Consider the following 24635-nt stretch of genomic DNA (forward strand, 5'->3'; position numbering starts at 1 on the left):
TATACTGACTTAGTTAGATTTTTTTTTCATATGTGATTTTTTTTTTCTTTTGCCTGTTTTTATTTATTTTCCTAAAGTAGCTAGATGTGAGTTAATACCTACTACAGAGTTATTGCCCTTTTCTGCTGGAAGATACCTCTCCTGGCAGGACTCTTAAAGATCTCTTTCAGATTTGGGAGGATCTTACCTCATTTCCTCCCTTTTTCCCTCACTAGGCCCTGATCTACATATGAAATGGGAAAAGGAGATACTGACCATGAGAGGCTTCATGCACTGTAGGGATTTCTGTGTTCTTGATATTGTTAGCACCATAATTATTAAGAACCACAAAGTATGTAGGGGAAAAACCGCAGGGCCAGCCGGTGGACCAGCATCCCATGGTTAAACCCACTAAATCCTTTGCGGAGTGAAGCCCACTTCATGGACGAGCCCAGGATGAGCATAATGGGTGGAAATTCAGATCTTATTTGTGTCTGTTTCAGGGTTCGTTAGAGTTTGCGTGGATGAGGATGGGAATGAGAAGAGGGTGAGTTCTTTTCAGCTGACTAAAGAAAGATCGGGAATGAGTATTTGGGGTGCTTTTGCCCCCTTGTTCCTCTATCTTGGTTCCATTCTTCCTCTTACCATTATGTCCTGCTTGTTTGGTGTGTGTGTGTGGACGGGTGGTTTCCACCTTTAAATCTTGTGTTCTGCATCCTTGCTGTTTGGGCCCATGTCCACATCCTAGTCTCTGTGTCCTCAGAGAGGGTCAGTTGCCCAGTTGATGGGCTTAGGGCTGGACTGGCTCAGCCAATGCCTTCCTGAATCTGCTTCTCTCTTCTGCAGCCTGGGGATGTCTGGACCTTGCCAGACCAGTGCCACACAGTGACTTGCCTGCCAGATGGCCAGACCTTGCTGAAGAGTCATCGGGTCAACTGTGACCGGGGGCCGAGACCCTCATGCCCCAATGGCCAGCCCCCTCTCAGGGTAGAGGAGACCTGTGGCTGCCGCTGGACCTGCCCCTGTAAGTCCATTGCTTCAACCAGCCTGGACGGTGTTATAAGGGCTGTGCTTTTAGCATGGCTGTGCAGAAATGGAGACCAGAAGCCCTTTCCCTCCTAACTACATGCAGCGTGTGCCCTTCACCTGTGTTCCCTCCCCCTTGTGTCCTTGGACGTATTTTTCATTCAGTCCCAGGGATCACTGTTCTCCTTCTGTATCTTTGAAAAGCATTCCCCCAGATCAGGCATAACCGGAAGGAAGAACTGATTTTCTGAGGTCAGTGCTCAGCCTGGCTATTTGCAAGTCAGCCTTTAGGAGTCTTTGCTGGAGAAGTATAGCAGGGAGAGTAACACCCCCAGAAAACTCTCTGCTCACACCTAGAGCTTTATGGGAGCTGGGTGCTGTGGTACATCATCACAGTGGCCTGGTGTAAGAGGAGGACAGGAGACCTGTGGAGGACATTCATCCACAGTGATGGGTTAGTGCTCTGCCTCGTGGTTGGGAGAAATGGTTGCATTTGGTGGTACCCACTCAGTATAATTACTGTGTTGAACAGACACAACCAGTGGGATAAAAGCAAAACTGTACATTATACCCTACCCTCCCTTGACAGTTTATTTAGGGGTGAAATGATCTCCTGGGACTGGTTGAGAATGCTATCAGACCTCATGTCATTTATGTTTGTTCGTAAACAGTTCTATAGTTCCTTTATGTTATAAAACAAACTCTCAATTTGGTAATTGGGTGCCCTCTCCCGTGTAAGAACCAGAGCCTTAAACTTGAATTAGAGTTAAAACAGCTCCCTAACCCCAGGACAGGGGCGTGTCCTGCTTGTGGGATGCAAACCCATCTCTGGGAGGGGCCTCTTGAAAGTCCTTTTCATAAGGCTCGGTTATCCCATTTGTCCCTAGTGGGGCACCTGGGGGTGTGAGGCTCACAACGCAATAGGAGCTTTGTGCAAACAAATTTCTTAAATTCAGTCCCTCAGTACCCCTCTGGACTCCTTTTAAACCCTTGACTTTTTATTTATTTATTTATTCTTTATGTTCTCTTTTGTCAGTAGTGGTAAAACTTGATTTAGGCTCTTTTTTTTTTTTTAGGGATTAAAAAATTTAAATTGAAACCATTTAAAATAGACACATTTAAAACTTTTTACTTTGAATAGTTTCAGATTTACAAAAAAAAAAAAAAAAGTTTGCACGAACGGGACAAAGAATTCCTATATATCCTTACCCAGATTGTAGTATATCATACATAGTCACAAGGTAATGATCACGGTCAGGAATTAGCCTCTGTAAAATACATCCATAAAAGCCTTAGTTTTTGTCAGTTGTCCCACTGATGTCCTTTGTTTAGTTGCAGGATTCAACCCAGAATCACACGGCGTTAGGTTGTCATATCTCCTTAAATCTGTAGCAGATCCTTAGTATTTCTTTGATATTTATGACCTTAACCGTTTTTGAGAAGTTCTGGCTAGTAATTTTGTAGAATGTCCCTCAATCTGAGTTAGAGCCAGGTTATACATGTTGTCAAGAATACCCCAGAAGACATATTGTGGTTTTTTTTGGTTTATCAAGAGGAGGCACATGGTATCAGTTTGCTTTGTTACAGGTGATGTTAAGTTTGATCGCTTGGTTTAGGTGGTATTTACCATATTTTCCACTGTAAAGTTACTGTTTTCCTCCTTGCAATTACTAATGATCATATACAGAGACATTTTGGAATTATGGAACTATGCTTTTACCCACTGAGTGTACTAGGCATAGGTGATCCCTACCTGACACAATTTTTTTTGTGGTATTTGCCAAATAGGGATTTTTGATTTCCATCATTCCTTCCACATTTACTAGTTGGAATTCTACTGGAAGGAAGAACTTTTCCTTCTCTGTCATGTATTAATTCAGTTAACTATTTGTCAATATGGACTCATTGGTTTTTACTTTATTTTAGGGGGTGGGATCAATTCCTAGCATTATTTATTTTCTTCATCAGCTGGTCCTAGATTTGGCTACTGGGAGTACTTTCTGTTGGGATGCATGTCCTTTCGATATCCCCAGGTCCCTCTCTCACACAGCGAAGGGCCTGGCTCTCATTAACCACAATATATTTCTATGTTGGCTTAATCCCAGAATACACATAAAGTAGTTGCAGAATTGCTAACCAATGCCCGGGTAGAAAACAAATCTACCTACTAACTCTGATATTCACACACAATTCTTTTTGTCTTTTGTCTTTGAGTACATAGTCCATTTCCCCCCAAAGTTATTTAGGTGAGTTTCTCCCCTCCCTACAGCTCCCTACAGTTATGTTATTCATGATCATGAGTTTAATTTGCTTCCGTTTCTTCTGTTTTGGTTTTCCCTCATCCCCGTCCTTGCTGATTTTATTCATTTGTTTGTTTTCAGTACGTGAATTACTAACATGGGTCCAAATGTGAGAATGTACGGAGAGGTTAACTCAGATGTCACCCCACTGCTCCCTTTCCTATGTCCTTTTTGCTCACTTCCGCCTATGTTCGCACAGCCACCAATCTCTTTCATGCCAGGTTTATCCTTTTTCACAAATGAGCTTTGCCTTTTTTGCTTAAAAACATAGCCCAGAAATCCTCTCTATGAGCTCAAAGACCGCAGTGCAGTGGGGACAGGAGGGGATCACAGAAGTGGAGTAATTTATCCCAGTGACGGGGTGGGAGCTGAATTCAGTCCTGGGTTTCTCTGGCTCGCAAGTACCTACTTGTCTGTAACATTTCATGTGACGGTGGGCAGAGCCGCTCTCGCTGACTTAATGCATGGGAGCTAACACCATTTCTTTGCCTGTCACTTGTTACATCCTGATGGAGCTGGGGCTGATCTCCTTAAGGCTGGTCGTTCTTCACAGCTGGAGTCTTGGGGCCACTTGCAGTGTGGGTGTCGGGGGCCCAATGGCATTCAGTACTGCTGCTTGGAAGGGACCATCTGCTTCAGGATGCAGGAGATTTTGAGTGGAAGAGCTCCTGGCAGGTGACTCAGCTCTGACAGCTGGTGCATCCAGCTCCTTCCTTTGTTGGTGGCCATGCTGCTTGACTTGTAGGCCACTCGTGCAGGTAGAGGTTGCCTAGACCTTGTGTGAGTGAAGGACATGAGCATCTTCTTGCTGACCCCCTAAGTCTGCCTCTCACTTCTTGGGCTTTTATTTAACCACCACCGTAGCTGTGGCCATGGTTCTCCAGCTTCATTTCGGTCCAAGATTAACTTTCAAATCACGCATGGTGGTGGTGGTGCCTTCCCTGGGAGCATTTTTATGGAATGGTCTTAGGCAGATGCAAGATGACTGGTATTCCCAGGTGGTGTTTTAATAGGAACCTTGAGAATTTGCTGACCATGTGAATGAATGAGTGGCAAATGAGGAAGTGCTGAGACCCAATCATTTGTTTTGGCTTCAGAAATTTTCCTCTTGTGTGATCTCTTAAAGGATCAAGTCAACATGGCCTCTTGTACCGTTAGAAACTTGGCAGCCAAGAGGACACATGTGTCTTTAGGTGAACTTTCTTTACAATGAGCTCATAAGCTCATGATACACTTAGCTCCTCATGATTTCAACAAGTCCTAACAACCCTGAAACTTAACTTTGTTTCCTGGGCCAAGGCATCCCTGTAGAGGACATCATTCACTTCGCACGCTGAAGTTTTTTGGAAGTATGGTTCTATAATTTTCCATTTTTTTAAAAATGTGATACTTGTCCTTATAAATGTTTTCTAGAAAAATATTTACAGACCAAGGATTACTTACCTAAGATACTCTCTTAGAATTGTTTTCGTATTCCATAAAAAGGAGGAAATTAGACTGCAGGACCTCAAGGGGCCCATTCAGCTCTCAGCTCTGTTAACTGTGTGCAGCTTGGTAACACCTGCCTTTGCCTCTTTGCACGTATGGGAGTTTGGGGGAACGTCACACCCATCCTTTGCTCTCCTGTCCAGGTGTGTGCATGGGCAGCTCTACCCAGCACATTGTGACCTTTGATGGGCAGAATTTCAAGCTGACTGGCAGCTGTTCGTACGTCTTGTTTCAAAACAAGGAGCAGGACCTGGAGGTGATTCTGCATAATGGGGCCTGCAGCCTTGGGGTGAGGCAGACCTGCATGAAATCCATCGAGGTGAAGCACAATGGCCTCTCCGTTGAGCTCCACAGTGATATGCAGGTGAGAGGTGCTTTCTCTGGGTCCCATGCAAGGCAGTGGCAGAAACTTGAAGAAGCCTCTGCTGGTGGTTGCTTTTAGCTGGTGTGTCTTTTAGGGACTCCACCTTCTGCCTCCCCAGTAGAGCACCCTCTTCTTAGGAGGGGCTCATTCCCATCTCCCTGGTGGCACAATTTCACATTGTTCTGGCCCAGATGTGGAAGAAAGGATCAATTTTAGGTAGCTTTAAATTACAAGAACAGAGCTGGTTTCCGGTTGCTGGTAGAAGATTGGGGTTGGCTGTTTACCCAGCAGGCACTATGAACCCCATGCCTAGGGCCTGTGAGCTTCCCGAAGGAGAATATTTTGAGCCTCAGTTAGGGCCTTTGAAAATATTTAGGGCCTAAACAAAATGTATGGCTCCAGAATTCAAAAAGAAAACTGAAAAACTGGTAAAAATAAATGTTTGACTAAATATTCACAAAAGGTTACATGATGCAAACTTATTTATTTGTTCGTTTAGAAATCGTAAGTATTTCATCAGATGAAAACAACTGGTAGGTTAGCTCCTCTCATTCTGTAAGAATTCCTGAATACACACACTAATTATTGAAAAATCATAGCCAGGCCTTTACTAAATGAGCCACTCACAGCCCCAGATTTTAAAATTAAAAACAACAACAACAAAAAAAGGCTTCCAAAATTTTTAACATGAAAAATTATGTTCCTTGTGGTACATGACTGCCTTTTAAAAAATATGTTTGATGTATAGTGGGGCCTCCAAAGAGCTAGTGACCCAAAACACATACATACATACATACATACATACATACATATATGGACTTACCATAGTTCCGTGAGATGCTCCTGGAGACACTGTCGCTGAGTTAGCAAAAGGCAGCTTTCTCAAGGCTGGCTTTATCCCCTGGGCTTTCGGGTTCCAGGAGCATGGCCATTTGTATAGGATTCTGATAATCTGTTCTGCTAAGCTGTGCAAAACCCTTTTATCTTAGAAGAGTTACTGGCAAATATCAGAGTTTGTGGATGACATTGGAGTTGAGTGTGGCAGAAGCATAGGGAGTGTCAGGAGCCTCAGGAAGAAGCTAAGAGCGAAATTCTAGGATCCCTTACTGCTACGACTACTGATAAGTCACTTCCTTCTTTGGCAGCTGACAGTGAATGGGAGACTGGTCCCCGTCCCATACGTGGGTGGGGATATGGAAGTCAATGTCTACGGCACCATCATGTATGAGATCAGATTCAACCATCTTGGCCACATCTTCACGTTCACTCCACGAAACAATGAATTCCAGCTGCAGCTGAGCCCCAAAACCTTTGCTTCAAAGACGTATGGTCTCTGTGGTGAGAACATTCTCCTTTGTTCTGGTCTCAGGTTTCTTGGCTGCTTGTATTTCTGGGTCCAGTTGATTGTAAGGTTCAGATACTGGTGAACATGGAGAATGACCAGGTCTCCAGCTTCAATACATGGGCACCCAGGGCGACCAAACTTGCCTTTCCTATCTGTCTAGGGATCTGTGATGAGAACGGTGCCAATGACTTTGTGCTCAGGGATGGCACAGTCACCACGGATTGGAGAGCGCTCGTCCAGGAATGGACCTTGCAGCAGCCGGGGAAGACATGTCAGCCGATCTCCTGGGAGCCGTGTCCCGTCTCCAGCAGCTCCCACTGCCAGGTCCTTCTCTCAGAATTGTTTGCTGAGTGCCACAAGGTCCTGGCTCCAGCCACCTTTTATGCCATGTGCCAGCAGGACAGTTGTCACCAGGAGCAAGTGTGTGAGGCCATCGCCTTGTATGCCCACCTCTGTCGGACCAAAGGGGTCTGTGTCGACTGGAGGAGGACCAGTTCCTGTGGTGAGTCTCCATAGGTGTCCTGTAAAGTTGTGAAGACAATCTGATTTGGGCTTGCTCAACCCTCTCTGGGCCTTCTCTTTCTGGGGGATAAAGACTGAAATCCCTGCTTTTCCCATTACCTGGTACCCCTTTTAAGATCAAATAAGACAGTAGACATCTCAGTAATTTGAGTGTAGAATGTCTGTGTAAATGGAAACGTTTTTATAGTTCAGACAAATGTGACTTCAATGTATTGGACATAGATAGGTATCAGCAAAGTGCAGAATGACTAGTTGCTTGGAATTCCCCCAGGGTAGCAGAGATTCACAGAGTGAACCACAGCTGAGCAGGATGTTGAAGTGTGAGTGAAATTTTGTCACTTAAATACCAAGAGGCATCTTAATTACAAAGACCACGGGATTGCTAGTGGAGGAACCTTCCCAAGGTCAGCTCCCTAACTTGGAGTTGGCATTTATTTATCATTTAGCATGTGGGGGATACCACAACAAATCAGATGTGCCTCCTGCCTCAAGGGGCACTGGAATGAAAAGAACACTAACTTCGGCACCTCCGGTTACTGGATATAATCCCTGACTTTCTCTGGAGGGCGACCAATATATGCAAGCCTCTTGGACTCTCAGAGTTTATTACATAGAGCAGTCGCAGCTCGAACCAGTGGCTGCAGGACTTGGGCACCTAGTCCCAGCTCAGGGGGTGATCAGCTGTTCTCTCTCTGGACCTTGCTTTCTGCTTCTCAGAATGAGATACCCCCTAGGTTCATTCCAGCTCTCCTGTTCTGAGTCTCTTAGCTGGTAGTGCCCCGTTTCAGTCTGCCTGCAGATCAAGGGGCAAATGATCGTTCCTGAGTTAGCCATAGTCCTTCTCTACTTACTCATTTCTTTGTCTACCCCTGGCTACTCATGGTGCGTTTACAGGAAAATGCTTGGTGCTCTAAATCCTTAGACACTCCTGCCCCCTGCCTTGGAGCGGTGAGAAGTGGTTGAGCGGGGCTGGAGTGGGACAAATGAATCAATCATCTTGTACGTTTCCTCCAGGCAACTCTTCATAGCTGTGCATTCCTTATTTAATTTAGGAGTCGTTTTAAAGGACTCACCATACCTGTATTTAAAAGAAAGACCCATAAAACTTTCTAAGGATACATCATCCATTAGGATTAACTTTGGCTCAAATAACAGAGAAGTAAAAATTCTCTCTCACAGGTGTGATCAGAGGGTGCCTCCAGCTGTTTCTGGGTTTCAAACTGGATTTGAGCTTTTTCTCTGTCCTCACTTGGGTGTGCTTTTTTCTCCTGGTTTAAGATGGAGCTCTAGCTGTCAAACCCAGGTTCCAAATGGCAGCATGGGGGAAGAAAGGAAAAGGGACAAAGGACAAGCACAGCTGCCTTTTTATTTAAAAGAAAGAAAGAAAGAAACAACCAACCAACCAAACAAACAAACAAACATATCCCTGGAAACTGCTATTGGAGTTTACATCTGCGCTTACAGTTCATTGGGCAGAACTGTAGTCATGTGATTACACTTAGCTGCAAGGGAAACTGGGAAATGTAGTCCATATTCTGTAGTCAGGTGCCTCACTTCCAGGTATACTTTTATGGAAAACGGAGGAAATAAAAATGGGTAGTCAACTTCTTTGAAGCGGCTGTGTCTCTGTTTCTCTGTGGTTGGTGTGGGCTGAGTGTGACCTTGTTCTCTGTCTGTAGACATGTCATGCCCACCATCCCTGGTGTACAACCACTGTGAGCGTGGCTGCCCCCGGCTCTGCGAGGGCAACACAAGCTCCTGTGGGGACCATCCCTCGGAAGGCTGCTTCTGCCCCCAGAACCAAGTCATGCTGGAAGGTAGTTGTGTCCCCGAGGAAGCCTGTACCCAGTGCATCAGTGAGGATGGAGTCCGGCACCAGGTAAGAGCCTTGGCCTTTCACCTCCTCACTTGCTCCCATGGGCTGCTTCTCTCTTGGGGAGGTAGGGTGAAGTGTTCACCAGTCAGTGGCCCCTCCGACTGTGGCAGCAAGGGTCAACTCTGAAGGGGATCACTGAAGAATAGGGAAACAGTATTTCATAATGGCTTTGGAACCAGACATGTCTTGGTTTGAATCCCAGATGTGTCCTGTATTAGCCGTGTAAGCAAACACCAAAGTATTAATAACATGTTACTATTACTACTATTATTATCATCATTATATTCATGTCAGTAGAAGGCTATAGGAACCCAGAGGGGATGGGAAAAGAATATTTATATTAATAGTGATGTCTACTGTGATTACGATCTATTATGTACCTTGCACTGTACTAAGCCCTATATATTCATTATCTCAATATTTTTTGAAGGTTTGTTTTGTAAGATATTAACAATCACCTATGGTCAAGAGAGTTTAAAGAACACTAGCTAAACAGGTTTCTTTACTGCAGCATTCTTTAAAGCTTTTAATGTGCTAAGTACAGTACAAGTATTTAAGAGGGTTTTTGCCTCTCAGCCTTATCTGACCATGGCACTTGTATGTGTGTGGGAGTGAGTAAACATGGGTGTATATGTGTGTGTGTGTGTGTGTGTGTGTGTGTGTGTAGCATTCCCTTGGACAAGAGTACCACAGAACACATTGGGATGCCTTTCATCATCTTGTAAATACTTACAAAATCTTTGAGAGAGAACCAAGGCTCAGAGAACTTCTTTGCCCACGGACATAGTTTATAAGTGATGGAGTTGGGAACTGGACTCAGTATTCAAAGCTCTGTCGGACTCCCAAGTATGCTCTTTTGATCTATGAAAATGCCGTTTACTTGGTCTTCTTTGGCTGATTTTTTGGGCGTCATGGGGTCATCAGTTCTTGTAATCCTCTAAGGTTATTAAGTACATTTTGAAAGAATACTTACCAGACTCTCCCCCATCTTGGCCGATGACGGCAGTCATAGTGTCAAAGTTGACAACGTGGACATTGGTAGTAGATGGACAGTCTGTGTCTGTGTACACGTGGCTGTGTGCAGGAGTCCTGTCCTTCCTCTCAGACAGGGATACTGCAGAGCATGATACTTGGCTTCTAGCAAAAGAGACTCTATTCTATGATCAGATGCTGCACCCCAGACCTAGCGTCTCCATCATCACCAGGGAGGACTTTTATCACTAAGTGAACCAGGTGAGGTGACTTACCATTATTTAACACAACTAGGAAAACTCCTGTTAATTAGCTGACCAATCTAGAGAATGATGAAAACAGTAATTCCTGTAACAACACTGTTTGTCCCAGACATTATCAGCCACGAAATGCACCATTTCCTTTGACTCTCTCCAAAACTCCATAGGGTCATTATTACAGACGCCACTGATTGGGCGAGGAGACTGAGGCTCAGATAAGGCTGGGGTTCCTACCCACGACCCCAGGGCATCCCATAGTGTCCTTGCCCTGCCTTCGATCCCATTGGAACCACGAGCTAAACTTTGAGCTGTGTGTTCATGGACGCACAGGCGTTCATCCAGTTTTGTTTTGGGACTTTATCCTCGTGGGCCCCATTTGCTCTCACTGTGCAGCAGATGAATTAGGAGGGAAGACCAGTCCCACTCTACCTCTGTATTTCAACTTGCCAAATGAAGTAACTGCGTGTCCCATAATACTCTCCCAAACGAGTAATTAAAACCTTACATTGCTCTCCCTGACCCGCACACTCCTAGAGTCCCTCCCACTGGCCTCGAAAGGTAGGTACTCTTCACATGGGGTACCAGGACCCAGTGGTCCTTTCAGCCAGGATTTGCTGGTGGTGGCAAGGCACTCTCAGAGGGAGGCAGAAATGGTTTCTGCCCTCTTCTTAGGCATTCTGCAATGAGAAGGAAGCTGAAGTTTGTAAAGCGTTTCTAGCTCCCTGAGTGTCATTTGGCTGCAGGGTGCTGAGAGCTGGAAGCTTGTGAATTTTATCTTCCTGTCTCCACCCACCCCCTCTCACCTTCCATCCAACACACTGGAATATGTGTTCGAGTTGGGTAGAGAATGCTTCCAAGTAGCGCAATATTTTGGACATAGAAGCAGTCTTAGAAATGTATTTCAGAACCAAGTGACAGTAAAATTAGTTAATCAAAAACTATGAAGGGAACAGAGCCAGTTTCAGTTGATTGCAGAAAATGTAGTTTAAATGGATGAAAACAAATATCTGATCAGCCACCTGCGATTTCAGCTTTTCCATTCAAAGCAGAGAAAGAATGAAAATCTAACACGGAGAACAGTTCCATTAAATGAAATGTCTTTAAGCGAAAAAGAAAGCCTAGACAGCTTTTCTTCAGGGAAATAATCCAGGGTGTAAGTCTCTGGTGGTAACGTTGGAAGGGCAAAATATTTACCAGTTTCCTTAGCTCTTGTTGATTTTACAGAACGCAGTATAAACACGTGAGCCTTTGCGGCTGGCTCAGAGGGGAGCCAGGCCGAGCAGCGAGCAAGTGGCTGTCCCTCTCTGGGTTGGGGGCTGCGCAGGGGGCAGCAAGGACCGCCTCCATCACTCAGGGACAGAGCGCCTCTAGCCTGCGCTTCCTCCTCCGTGGTCTCTGCTGTGCCCTGGTGGCCCAGTACTTACATTTTCCTGCATCTTCCCCAGATCTTTGGCTGGGGTGGGTGGTGCATGGTCACTGGCTGGGTCTCTTCTCTGACCTGGGGTTTTGAAGACTTCAGTTTTCCCTTACCATATTCTCTGCAGGCCGTTCTTTGTCATCTTTACTGAATTTAGAACTGCAGTCAGTTCTCATTCCTGTTCTGTCCTGGGAGTAGTCCCTCCTGGCCTTGGTACCCAGGAGGTGAGGCAGGACAGGCGGCTGGAGTTGACCTGTCCTGGTGCAGGAGTGCTACCTGCTGGTGTGTTCGCTGCATAACAGGACAGGTGATACCAGGGCGGAGCTGGCCGCAGGTGCTTTTTTATCCGGAAAGGGCTTTCTCAGGGACCATAGAGGCTGTCCCCTGCCTCGGGCACTCCTCATTAAAGCCTCATGGGGAAATAAAAAATCCCTGGAAGAGGAGGCTTAACACCTGATTTTGGCCATCTGATGTTGTCTCTTGTTCACTCTCAGGATTGTGGGGAAATTGTATTATTTTTTTCTTGAATTTAGATATCTGAAGTTCTCATTTAAAAAGAGGGAAGAAAAACCCAAACAGGGAAAAAAATATGATCTTCTCCTTTCTCATCTCATCACTTTTGTCATTTAAAGGTCTAAATATAGATCTTTGATTGGTCATTTTCTTGGAATTACCGTCCGTGCAAAAGGCAGGAAAGAGGCAGAACAGAGCGAAGCCTGGGGAGATGCGAGATGTCCCCCTCCTCCTTCCACTCCAGGCCTCAGAGGCCAGTGCCTGGGCCCTCCCTGGACATTCCCAGCCCCTAGGAGAGCACTGGGCTCTGGTGCTGGCTCCTGCCTTCTCTGTCCTGCTCATAGTCACCAAGGTTGTCCTTATTCAGCATTCTTCTCTCTGAGGCAGGGTCCTGCTTACAAAGTGTCAGGGTGAGTATCGCCTACCTTGTGAACCCCCACCCCCCGAAGTGGACAGGGAAGAACTCTGGAATCTTCTAGATATCCACAAGGACCTTCCACCCTCTGCTCCCACTCAGAATGCCTTCTCCTTCCCTCTGCCTGGCTCCTTCCCACCCAGCACAGTGTGCCTTGTGAGACCTTTGTGGAGCACCCCAGCTTCTGTGAACATCTCTTCTGCCCTGCTGTGGCTCTTGTATTTCTCGTTTTTAAAAACTATAGCTTTATTGAGGTATAGTTTACTTACAGTAAACAGCTCCTATTTAAAGTGTACAATTTGATGAGTTTTGACATACGGACATTCCCATAAAGCCATCATCACAATCAAGACAATGAACATTTCCATTAGTCCCCAAAGTTTCCTTGGGCCTCTTTGGAAGGCATCTGTTGCCCCCATCTCCCATTCCCAGGCAACCACTGCTCTGCTTTCTGTCACTAGAGATACGTTTACATTTTCTGGAACTTTCTATAAATGGAATCATGCAGTGTGTACTCTTTTTTCCCCCGTCTTCTTTCACTCAGTTTGATACTTCTGAGATCCCTTTGTCTTGCATGTTGCCATAGTTTGTTCTCATGGCTGAGTAATGTGCCAGGCTGTGACTGTATCACAATTCATTTCTTTCATTCAACTTTTCATCGATGGGTCTTATTTCCCCAGCTTGAGCATCAGTCCTTTGAGGGCTGAGATGGGGCTTTCGGCCCCTCCACCCCTCCCATGGCCCCGACAGTGTGACCTGCCCATTGGGGGCAGTGTGATTGCCGACGAAGGCAGCTGGAGTGCAGAAAGCATGAGGTGTCTGGGGCCAAAATGCTAGGTTCAATCCTGGGGGGTACCTCCTGGTCACATTTCTTGTCTGGGTCTCCATGCATCATTTTTAAGTGTAGATAATGACAGTACTTCCCTGGTATGGTTACTGTAAGGAGTATGATGAGAATAAAGGTGAAGTCCTTAGACAAAGAACTTGAACATATTTAATGTTAGTTATTGCTGGGAGGCAATAGAGCATGGTGTTGAAGAGAGGGCTTGTGGGTTCATATCGTAGCTCCGCTGCTCTGATGGTATGACCCTAAGCAGAGGCCTCAACTTTCCCATTTGACAAGTGGGGTAATACAGATGTCCTCACTAGTGGACTGCAGTGTGATTTAAATGAGTCATTTATATAAAACCCATAGAACAGGGGTGCCTGTGTGGCTCAGTCTATTAAGCAGCTGCCTTCAGCTCAGGTCATGATCCTGGAGTCGCAGGATGGGAGTCCCACATTGGTCTCCTTGCTCAGCAGGGAGCCTGCTTCTCCTCTCCCCTGCCCCTCCCCACCAGCTCACACACACACTCTCTCTCTTTTAAGTAAATAAAATCTTAAAAAAAAAGAAACCATAGAACAGTGGTACAGAGCATATGCTCTTCAGACATTGGCTGGTATTACATACTGAGTGAGGGGAAGGTATCAAGGTCAAAGGATTTAACCATAGAGGAAGACAGCAGCTTGGGGGAAGAGTGTTTTCCTTGAAGTCCTCTGATCTTCCTTCTCAGCTGACTGATTGCTGAACCTGGAAACATGCAATAAATAAGACCTTCTTCTTCTTCTTCTTTTTTAAGATTTTATCTATTTATTTGACAGACAGAGATCATAAGTAGGCAGAGAGGCAGGCAGAGAGAGAGGAGGAAGCAGGCTTCCCACTGAGCAGAGAGCCCGATGCGGGGCTTGATTCCAGGACCCTGGGATCATGACCTGAGCCGAAGGCAGAGGCTTTAACCCACTGAGCCACCCAGGCGCCCCTAACTAAGAGCTTCTTGATCTGGGAATTTTTTAGCCTTTGAGCTACTGCTTAAGAATGTGTTTATTCTCAGAGTGCCTAGGTGGCTCAGTGGGTTAAAGCCTCTGCCTTCGGTTCAGGTCATGGTCTTGGGGCCCTGGGATCCAGCCCTGCATCGGGCTCTCTGCTCTGCAGGGAGCCTGCTTCCTCCTCTCTCTCTGCCTGCCTCTCTGCCTACTTGTGATCTCTGTCTGTCAAATAAATAAATAAAAATCTTTAAAAAAAAAAAAAAAAAGAATGTGTTCATTCTTAAACACATTTTGGGGTGGGGGATTTATTTTATCTACTTTTATTTAAATTTAATTAATTAACATATAATGTATTATTAGTTTCAGAGGTAGAGGTCAGTGTTTCATCAGTCTTATATAACACCTGGGGCTTATTATATCCCAAGCCCTCCTTAATGTCCCTCACCCAGTTACCCCATCCCTCCACCCTTCTCCCCTCTAGTTATCCTCAGTTTGTTTTCTATGAATTAGAGTCTCTTATGGCTTGTCTCCCTCTCTGATTTCATCTTGTTTTATTTTTCCTCTCTTCCCCTATGATCCTGTTTTGTTTCTTAAATTGCACATATGAGTAATATCATATGATAGTTGTCTTTCTTTGATTGACTTATTTCACTCAGCATAATACCCTCTAGTCCCATCCATGTTGGTGTATATGGCAAGATTTCATTTTTCTTGATGGCTGAGTAATATACCACTGTATATATACACCACTTCTTTATGCATTCATCTGTTGATGGACATCTAGGTTCTTTCCATAGTCTGGCTATTGTGGACATTGCTGCTATAAACATTTGGGTGCATGTGCCCCTTCAGATCACTACACTTGTATCTTTAGGGTAAATACCCAGTAGTATGTTTGCTGAGTCGTAGGGTAGCTCTATTTTCAACTTTTTGAGGAACCTCCATGCTGTTTTCCAGAGTGGCTGCACCAGCTTACATCCCCACCAACACCACAAGAAGGTTCTCTTTTCTCAGGGACAGGCCATTTAAATGTGAATTTAATTTTAACTCTGAATTTGACTCTCTGGCTGAGCATAGAGGGATGCCTGGTCCTGGCTCGGTGGTCCTTGCCTGCACTGGTCACAGTCTGCACGGCCGAGGTGGGCCTGGTGCCCTCCGTTTGCAGGGGAGGAAACTGGCCTGGGGGGAGTGAAGCCCCCACAGTGGAGTTCAGGCCTCCCTGACTTCACAGCCCTGTGCAGCGGGGCTGCCTGCAACTCTGGGAAAGCTTTGCCAACCATCATCTGCCCTCCAGTGTCCTAGTCCCGACAGTGCGACGAGTCTGAGAGTCTCGCTGTCCACCCCTCACACCTCTTCCTGTCTCATCCATGTCTTATCAATTCCAGGGAGAAATGGAATCTGTTTCTCCAGCTGCATCCTGGCTTAGGAACCGGCCAGCTGTGTGGCATGGGAATGCTCACCTTCTCGCCCTGCTTCCTTTCAGCACCCCTGGTGCTTCTCCAGCTTTTTCCTCTCAGAATCTCACACTGCCTTTCAGCTTGTGCTCAACTGTGTGGTTGTGACAGGCACGGCTCGGGCCCTGACCTATGAGGGGAGACCGAGCCGGAAGTGGGGGGGACCGACTTCCATGACCTCTGAGGCTTTGTGCCCCCAGTGTCCTGGGCCTTCTCTGACACTTATTTTCCTTCAGTTCCTGGAAACCTGGGTCCCAGCTCACCAGCCATGCCACATCTGCATGTGCCTCAGTGGGCGGAAGGTCAATTGTACGTCGCAGCCCTGCCCCACAGCCAGAGGTGAGCGCCCCCATCCCTGCTGCTCCTGGAGGAAGGACCACCCCCTGGAGCCCTGGGCCACCCCGTCTGCATACCTGGTGGGCCAGATACAAACGTCTGTTTCCTCCACCCCTCCTGCCCACCCTTTCTTCCCTCACTGGACTCGGGGTCCCCTTTTCTGTACCTGGAGTAGATACTCTGAGAGATTAATCCTGTCCTCTTCACCCCATCCCTACCTTGGCCTTCAGACTCAGAGTCTCCTGGAAGGCACGTTCGAGGGGGCCACCAGGACACCCCGAGGAGACTCATTTGTCAGAGGCCCCTTGGCCCGATCCCTGGTGGGCCTCACAGGCAGGGCCCGTGCTGGTTTTCCGCAGCATTCCGAAGGCTGCAGGCTGCAGCATCACTGATCTCTCTGACTTCCGTGGTCTTCTCCCTCAGCTCCCGTGTGCGGCCCGTGTGAAGTGGCCCGTCTCCGCCAGAACGCAGAGCAGTGCTGCCCGGAGTATGAGTGTGGTAGGTGTCCCGCCCTGGGCACCTCCCCCAGGGTGCAGGCCCCAGCCCCAGGCGACCCATGCAGCAGGTACTACAAGGCACCTGTGGGCTCAGGCACAGGGTGAGCCAAAGGAAGCGGGTAAGGGCTGACTGGCTTTTCCCAAAAAATGGCAAGAGTAACCTCTACAAAGTAGGATTTGCTTCCTAGGAAAAATTCTGCAGTGGATTATGAAATGTAAGGTTTGAAAGCATTAAAGAAAAAAAAAAAAAGAATGGGGTAATCTCTGGTGGGGGAGGCAGTGCAGAGATTTATTGAAGAAACAGTCATGCCAACCCGTATGCCTTTTCAATAAAATCCTGAGGGTAAAAGCTCTAGAGAAGGGCACACACAGGGCACCTTGATTTCAGCCAGTGACTCGTCAAAGGGTTTCATTAGAGGCTTGCAAACTCCACGGTGAGTAATGGGCTGAACAAACAGTATAATGAGATGAATCCAGAGCTGATGGAATCATGGTTAACATGACAGGAACTCTCCAGGGCCCCGCCGCTGTCCTGTCCAGCGTGCTTATTAATTGGACGATGAGGACATAGAGCACAGGGGCATCAAATTTGCAACCACGCCGATCTTTGAGGGAGAGCAAATAGATCGAGGGACCGTCGGGGGGTCTAAAAAAGAATGAACTCATCTGAGAAATTTATTTATGCTGATGAAATTTATAAGTCCCAAAGAGAAAGCTTGCGTGGAGGGAGATATGGCTTGAGATAAACTTGTGGAAAATAGGGCTCAGAATGTTAACGGTGGAGGGAACTGGGGAAGCCTTTAGTTCAAGCCCTCATTTTGAAGATGTGATTAAGCTTCTATGATGGGCTAGACACTCCGTCTCCATTATTTCATGACATCTGGGAACTGGTCCTAGAAGGTAGCCTTCCTCACCATGCAGAAGATGAGACTGAGACCCAGAAGGTTCAGGTGACATGGCTGACATCTGGAAGTCCCAGCCGTGTGGAGAGTGATCAACATGGGCTTATCACATGACTTGGATCTATCTGTCCGTCTACCTCCATGTCACCTCTCCCCTTCTCTCCTCCACCTCCAGCTCCATCCCATCACCATCATGCACCTAACAGTGGAGGTCTGGAATGTAGGGTGCCACAGGCAATAGTGGCCTTGCTGACCTCTGAGTGGGTGTCTCTCTTTCCCGGTCTCAGTGTGCGACCTGCTGAGCTGTGACCTGCCCCTAGTTCCTCCCTGTGAAGGTGGCCTCCAGATGACCCTGACCAATCCTGGAGAGTGCAGGCCCAACTTCACCTGCGGTAAGGCCTCTGTGGATGAGGAGGGTGTGGCATGGCCGCTGTCTTCTGGCCTGGGGAAGGTGTCCTGTATTCTAGTTCATTGAAATCTGGGCTTTGGGCACACCTGGATCAGAGGAGGTCAGATCGCACCTGAATTGAACTTTCCAAGCCACATGCTGCTGCAGCCTACCAGGCATGGACATAGCTGTACACACCTCCCTCTGGAGCTGTGTTGAGAGACCGTCGGACCTGAGATGGAGAAGCATCCAGGCCCAACCTGAACTTACTCCCATCCTCCCACACACCATTGAGGGAGGCCTAACCTTTGGGTTGTCCTCATCACTAGATCTTATTCCCAAGCAAATCTGTCAGTTTTCTCCCCCTTTGAAGAAACAGTCATGCCAAGCCATATGCCTTTTGTGTACCTACTGGGTCATCAACTTGTGTCATGTGAGCATAAGGTGGGGCTAAAGCAAGACATGGCAAGGAACACAATGCCATGTGTCTCCTTTGAGAATACCCACTTGATGTCGAGTGGGGTTCCTGTCCTGTTGGTCTGGAGTCTCACTTGAGCTCCTAGATGTGAGACCTGGACAGAGGCAAAGGACACAGGGAGGGGATGGACATTTATAAAAAGATGCTGTGGGTTTGTTTGTTTGTTTTTTTAAGATTTTATTTATTTATTTGACAGACAGAGATCACAAGTAGGCAGAGAGGCAGGCAGAGAGAGAGAGAGGAGGAAGCAGACTCCCTGCTGAGCAGAGAGCCCGACACGGGGCTCGATTCCGGGACCCTGGGATCATGACCTGAGCCAAAAACAGAGGCTTTAACCCACTGAGCCACCCGGGCGCCCTGACACTGTGGGTTTGACATGGTTGCTAGCATTCTTTGTTCAACATTGTTGGAAGATCTAAAACTACAGGGCATCATTCTAGGTACTGAGCCAGGGCTAGAATCACAGAAGCTACTAGCCTGTGAGAACGCATGGTGTGCCCAGGCCTGTCTGGGTCTTAGAGATTCTATGTCTGCTGTCTCTGAGATTCTATAGCTGGAAGGACCCTCCTTTAAGAGCGGAGACCCAAGTGGCCTTCACTTCTCCTCCATTAGAATTCCTAGCTTCACATTTCTCCTTTTGATTAATGTTCTTATTTCTCCTGTAGACTACTTTTTGGTATGATTGAAAATCCCACAGCCCCCAAGCCAGGCTCATGGACATTTCGGATTTTACAGTCTGGGGTCTGGAGTTTCCTGGGATCTTATGTCCAGGCTGAATACTTATGAACCCCGGCTGAGCGTACCGTCCAGTGTGGCAGGACGGGGACGTTACCTCATTCTGCCCCTCAGCCTGCAGGAAGGACGAGTGCAGAAGGGAGTCCCCGCCCTCCTGCCCCCCGCACCGGACACCGACCCTTCGGAAGACCCAGTGCTGTGATGAGTACGAGTGCGCCTGCAGCTGTGTCAACTCCACCGTGAGCTGCCCGCTGGGGTACCTGACCTCGGCCGTCACCAACGACTGTGGCTGCACCACGACCACCTGCTTCCCTGACAAGGTAGGGGCTGCTTCGTTCTGGCTGGGAAGATGGCCAAACATTGGGTCCTCACAAACTCTGCCTACCCAACCATCCCCTTCTGCCCAAACTGAGGGCTTTAATGGTGGCGAGCAGTCAGCATTCCATCACAGCCTGAATGGACATTTAATTATCTCAGGAGGTATTTAGAGAGAACCTACCATGTTCTCAGCATGGCTAGGTGCTAAGGTTAAAGCAACCTATAACCCATGGCCCCTACCATTACAAAGCTTATTTTGTAGGTTAGCTAAGGAACTAATATAATTGCATGAATTATTAGTTAATAGTTTATTCATTTATTAATTGCTATCAACTCATCTAGGCCACCGTCCATCTATCCACCTATCCTTTCTTCCATCCATCTATCCATCCATCTGTCCATCCATCCATCTATCCATCCAATATTCATTGAGCAACAACTATGTTCTAGCAGAGCTGGTGCTATGTTAGGTGTTATGGGAGAAATGTAAGAGCAGATGACCTATGATCTCAGTAGTATATAGAAGATTACTGTTTATAAATCGAATATCATAAACAAAAGACAGTACCACTAGTAAATGCAAGTAGTGGTCTTTTGGGGGAGAGATGCACCAAGATGAGCTATCACGAGCCACAACTGCTGCAGGAAGACCTGGGCCCTCTTGCAGCTGCTGGATTATTGACGGTGAGCCTGAGAATGAATGCCAGGGAGAAGCCGTGGTTCTCCCTCCCTGGATACTTGCTGCTTATGGGCTGTCATTGCCTCCAGACCTTTTTGGTGAATAGAGCTTGGAAATGTATTTCTAAAGAGGATAAAACTCATGCATTCATAGTGATATTTCAGATTCAAATCCAATTATAAGGTTTTAGTTAACTTCTTTGATTTATACTCATACCACTTCTCTTCTAAGTTGCAGATACTGGTTTCCTAACATAATTGACATCATTAGTTATTTGCTTCATACTATAAAATGCCTAGAAGAGTCTCAAAAATAACAATGCCAATACTGTTGCTAACAATTTAAGACAACTGAAAGAGGTTGATGATTTCTTTGCAGTTTTTTTGCCTAGGAATAGAACCCATTAGGGATATATGGTCAAAATCTTCGCTTTTTAAAAGTTATTTGAAATAATTATTTTCCTTGTGGGATCTTGCCACAGCTTTGCTATCCAGTTAATCAGATATTTCAGTTTGTTTCCATTTTTAGGGCTTGCTTTTGCTTCCTTTTTGATTTACTATTTTGTTGCATGAAACATACCATGTCATAGTAGCATAATTACTGATAACATTGTAACAGAGAGCCTCGTACACCTGTCATTTTATATCTGGGGCAATGTGTCTTTTGAGGTAGGTTCCTGGAAGTGAGATTCTGGGTGGTTAACATTTTCTAGCAGGTTCTTAATAGAAGAACCAGGGGTCTGATTCAACTTCATTATGCAGCAGCTGGAAGACCGAGCCGGTAAAGTGTAACGACTTATGAATACTTGTACTGCTATGGTGTGTGTGAGTGAGGGTCTCTACTTGTTCATAGCTTCTGAGGGCAGATTTGGGATTATGTCAAAACTGTCATTTAGGGTCCTAATCAAACAGTGCCTCATTCCTACAGAATAAAGTCCGAGTATTATGTTCAGCCTGGCTTTACATATTCTAATCTCAATCAACCTTTGTAACTTCATTTCCCCTATCCCTTTTGTAGCCTGTAGTTCTTCCAAGTAGGATCCCTTGTCGCCCAAGCATATTCCATTCTCTGTGCCCCAGCTTCTTTCCTTGTCCTGCTCCTTGTCATCTGCGGGCGTCAAGGGAGCACCTCTTCATAGCCCAGCCCTCACCTTCAGCCTACTCCTAATAGGACAGAGGGCTGTGTGTGGATGGGGGCTAAGTCCAAGGACTTCAGTGGGTGAGGATTAGGGAACAGTTTTCTGTGCGACATAGGAGGGAGTTAAATGCAATTAAGGCAGCGATGAAACTGGATTGAGGCAGCCACGTGAGTTATTTCTGAGCCTGTGGTCCAACACAGACTCACTAGAGGCCACTAGCATACACCCTCGATGGCTCTCGAGGGCTGGTGGGCGGGAAAGGGCAGAGGGCAAAACCTCCTCCATAAATATCCCTCCAGGTGAGTGGAGAGCATGTCGGTTTTACATACTGCTGTGTTCTCAGCACCTGCAGCAGCTTCCCACACATAGGATGTGCTTCCTGATCTCTTGCTGAAATGGACAGAATGAGTTCGCTCATGGCAACCTTGTGTCTGCAGGTGTGCGTCCACCGAGGTACCGTCTACCCTGTGGGCCAGTTCTGGGAGGAGGGCTGTGACGTGTGCACCTGCACCGACTTGGAGGACTCTGTGATGGGCCTGCGCGTGGCCCAGTGCTCCCAGAAGCCCTGTGAGGACAACTGTCGGTCGGTAAGGGGCGGAGAGGACCTGGGCACTGCCTAGAGCCGTCAGGGCAGGAAGTTGGGGGGTGGTGTCCCAAGAAGGAGCAAGAAATCCCCTTTAGTAACTTCTGGTTCCTGGTCAGAGGTGAGGGGAAGGAGGGGGCTGGGGCTGGGGATGAGTGAAAGAAGGCAGGAGGAACGGATTGCTATGCCATCCTTCTGTGAGTCCATCCTCGGCTAATGGCCATGTCTCTGTTGTATGGTCTTGAGTTGAGAGCGCTGTGGAATTGGTTTGAGCAGAAATTGGATTTAATGCCTACAGAGGAGGACCTGATATTTTCCCATGTCTTTCCCCTCAGACATCACCTCAGCCTGCCCCTACAACAGACGCACAGTCTGATTGTTCTGAAGTACCCCCAGTTTCAATGTCCTACAGCATATCTACACAGATGGGTAATTTTTACAGACTGCATGTCTAATTTGTGGGACAGGAAACATGGTCCCTGCTGCCCCAATTCAGTTTTTAATTCTTCCAGCGGTGGCCTGACCCCTAAGACTGCTGTGTGCTCTGGGGCACTCTATTCTTGCTCATTTCAGACTGACGACACCCTAGACACAAGGGAGCAATGATGTGCAGGAAGAATTGTGGTTCAAATTCTGGTGGTATTATTACTATTCTGACAGTGTTATCAGGAGATGAGGATGGTAAGAGGAGAGTAGCTGGGACAGACAAGGGCATACGTCTTGTGCTTGTCTTCGTAACAGCAGTGGAGCTAATGCCCTTGATGCTGGCTTGGAAGTGGGGGCTTTGATGGTGGAAGGGAGGGCCTGAGAGCAAATCCCAAAGTTGGAGAGTCTGCTCAGCTCGTCTGCTCTCCACCTGCCTTGCTGGTACTGAGGAGGGATGCAATTGCGAGGCGCCCTTAGGAGAGGGTGATGTGGTATCCAGGTGTGTCCCCTGGGGACACTGAGTTTGGGAAACCTCTCAGTCTCCATCCCTTCCCATAGGCCATGGAAGGTGATGGAAATAACTTGCCATCAAGCAAGAGAGTGCTCTTACAGGCCATTTCTATAAAACCAGCACCCAGTGCATACATGTATATAAATAACTTAAAGATTTTATTTATTCAAGAGAGAAAGTGTAAGGCGGAGGAGGGGCAATCAGAGAGAGAGAGTGGGGGAGAATCTCAGGCTGACTCCATGCTGAGCACGGAGCCTGACACGGGGCTCCATCTCACGACCCTGCGATCATGACTGGAGCCAAAATCAACCATCGGACATTCAACCAACTGAGCCACCCAGGCACCCCAGCCCTCAATGTATTTTGCTATCAGTAGGGAGTTTTGACTGCAAAGAACAGACTCCAGTAAAGCTAGCTAAAATGAAAAGGGGATTTATGGAAAACACAAGGAAGCTTTCAGAAATGAAATACAAGAGATATGAGTGGGTGCCGTGGTCATACAGCCTTTCTCTTCATTCGTCCCGTGAGCCCCTGTCTCTGCTTCTCTCTGCCCATCTGTTCCAGCTCCTCCCTGCAGGCCGACTGCCTCTGGAAGTTTTGCTTTCTCGTAAATTTCCTTTGCATGTGACTTTATTGAATCTGGCTTCAATTCAACATGGCTTTGCAGATCCAGGGTTCATCCCTGTCTAAACTGACTTATTCGGTCTTTGTGTTCTACAGAGTAACTTCTCAGGAAGAAAACTGATGCGCTCAGCTCAGTCTGTGGATTGGGTCCTCTGTCCAGTCCCCACTCTGGCCTGGTCAGCTGTTAGGGAGGGTGCAGGTCACGTGGTATAAGCCTGGCTATCGGAAGGCTGCGGTGCTGGAGGCAGTTTCACAAAGAAGACGGGTGCAGAGGTCAGGGGAGGGACCTCTGCACCCGTCCCGTGTCCTGATCTCTTGACTGTACGATTGCTCGAGGGAATTGTCTGAGAGACAAGCCTGTCTTAGAGACTGAATGCTCACACCTTCCAGGGAGAAGGCGGCCTCGGCCTCGTGGTTTAGTTCAAGCTGAGGGGATGTGGGAGGCCGTGCAATGTGTTGAGGTGAGGTGGGGCATTCGGTGAACTGAGAGGGCCTCAGACTTCATTCTTCCAGGAGGGTAGCATCAGCTCGGGTCCAACTCTAGAGGTATTTGAGCTCACTTGCCTGAATTCATTTGCTGTCTAGGTTGTGACACCAAGCAAACAAAGGACAGCCTTACCCACAAAGAATACCATTACTGTCACCCTCTGATTGTTCTTTTCTTTTTTTAAAAAAATTAAAAAAAAAAAAAAAAGATTTTATTCACCCATCTGACAGGCAGAGATCAAAGGTGGGCGGGGGGGAAGGCGGGGCGGGGGGGGGGGGGGACAGGGAAGCAGGCTCCCTGCCAAGCAGAGAGCTCCACGTGGAGCTCGATCCCAGGAGTCCAGGACCACGACCCGAGCCAGAGGCAGAGGCCCCAACCCACTGAGCCACCCAGGCGCCCCTGATTGTTCTTTTCTGAAGACACAGTCTGCAGAAATAGGCTTTCCCTGACCACCTCCATAGTTCTCAGCTCTTCATGTCAGAAAAATATAAACCTACCAAGGGGCATTTCAGGCTCCCCATAGAATTTGTAGCAGGGGGTGCCTATGGGCATATGGCCTTGCTTCCATGTGGACAGCAAGAGGAATTCCCACTCCTTTGTATAAATCTTGGAAGAGCTTTTCTTTGAAGGCTTCTGACTGCCGATTCCCTACCCTTAGACTCCAGAATCAGACTAACTCATGGAAACTTAGGAACCATTCTGAGGGATTGAATATTAGGCATTGTATTTTATTTATCCTCATGATTCTCTTCCAGAAGGAAGAAGAGGCAAGGCTACTCTTCCCACTGGCTAGATA

The 24635-nt window shown here is 47.1% G+C and overlaps 1 protein-coding gene across 1 annotated transcript in view; it reads left to right on the forward strand.

Annotated features, from left to right (window-relative positions):
• Nucleotides 1-24635, forward strand: part of VWF (von Willebrand factor) — a 133899-nt gene that overhangs the window by 93270 nt on the left and 15994 nt on the right. The window contains exons 33-43 of the mRNA XM_059403765.1: nt 483-526; nt 826-1003; nt 4937-5157; nt 6303-6495; nt 6663-7004; nt 8704-8903; nt 15974-16076; nt 16497-16571; nt 17760-17864; nt 19188-19393; nt 21646-21795. Coding sequence (XP_059259748.1) covers nt 483-526; nt 826-1003; nt 4937-5157; nt 6303-6495; nt 6663-7004; nt 8704-8903; nt 15974-16076; nt 16497-16571; nt 17760-17864; nt 19188-19393; nt 21646-21795 — 1817 coding nt within the window. The remainder of the gene's footprint in view (nt 1-482; nt 527-825; nt 1004-4936; nt 5158-6302; nt 6496-6662; nt 7005-8703; nt 8904-15973; nt 16077-16496; nt 16572-17759; nt 17865-19187; nt 19394-21645; nt 21796-24635) is intronic.

Source organism: Mustela nigripes, chromosome 6, assembly GCF_022355385.1.
Source record: "Mustela nigripes isolate SB6536 chromosome 6, MUSNIG.SB6536, whole genome shotgun sequence".
Taxonomy (NCBI): domain Eukaryota; kingdom Metazoa; phylum Chordata; class Mammalia; order Carnivora; family Mustelidae; genus Mustela; species Mustela nigripes.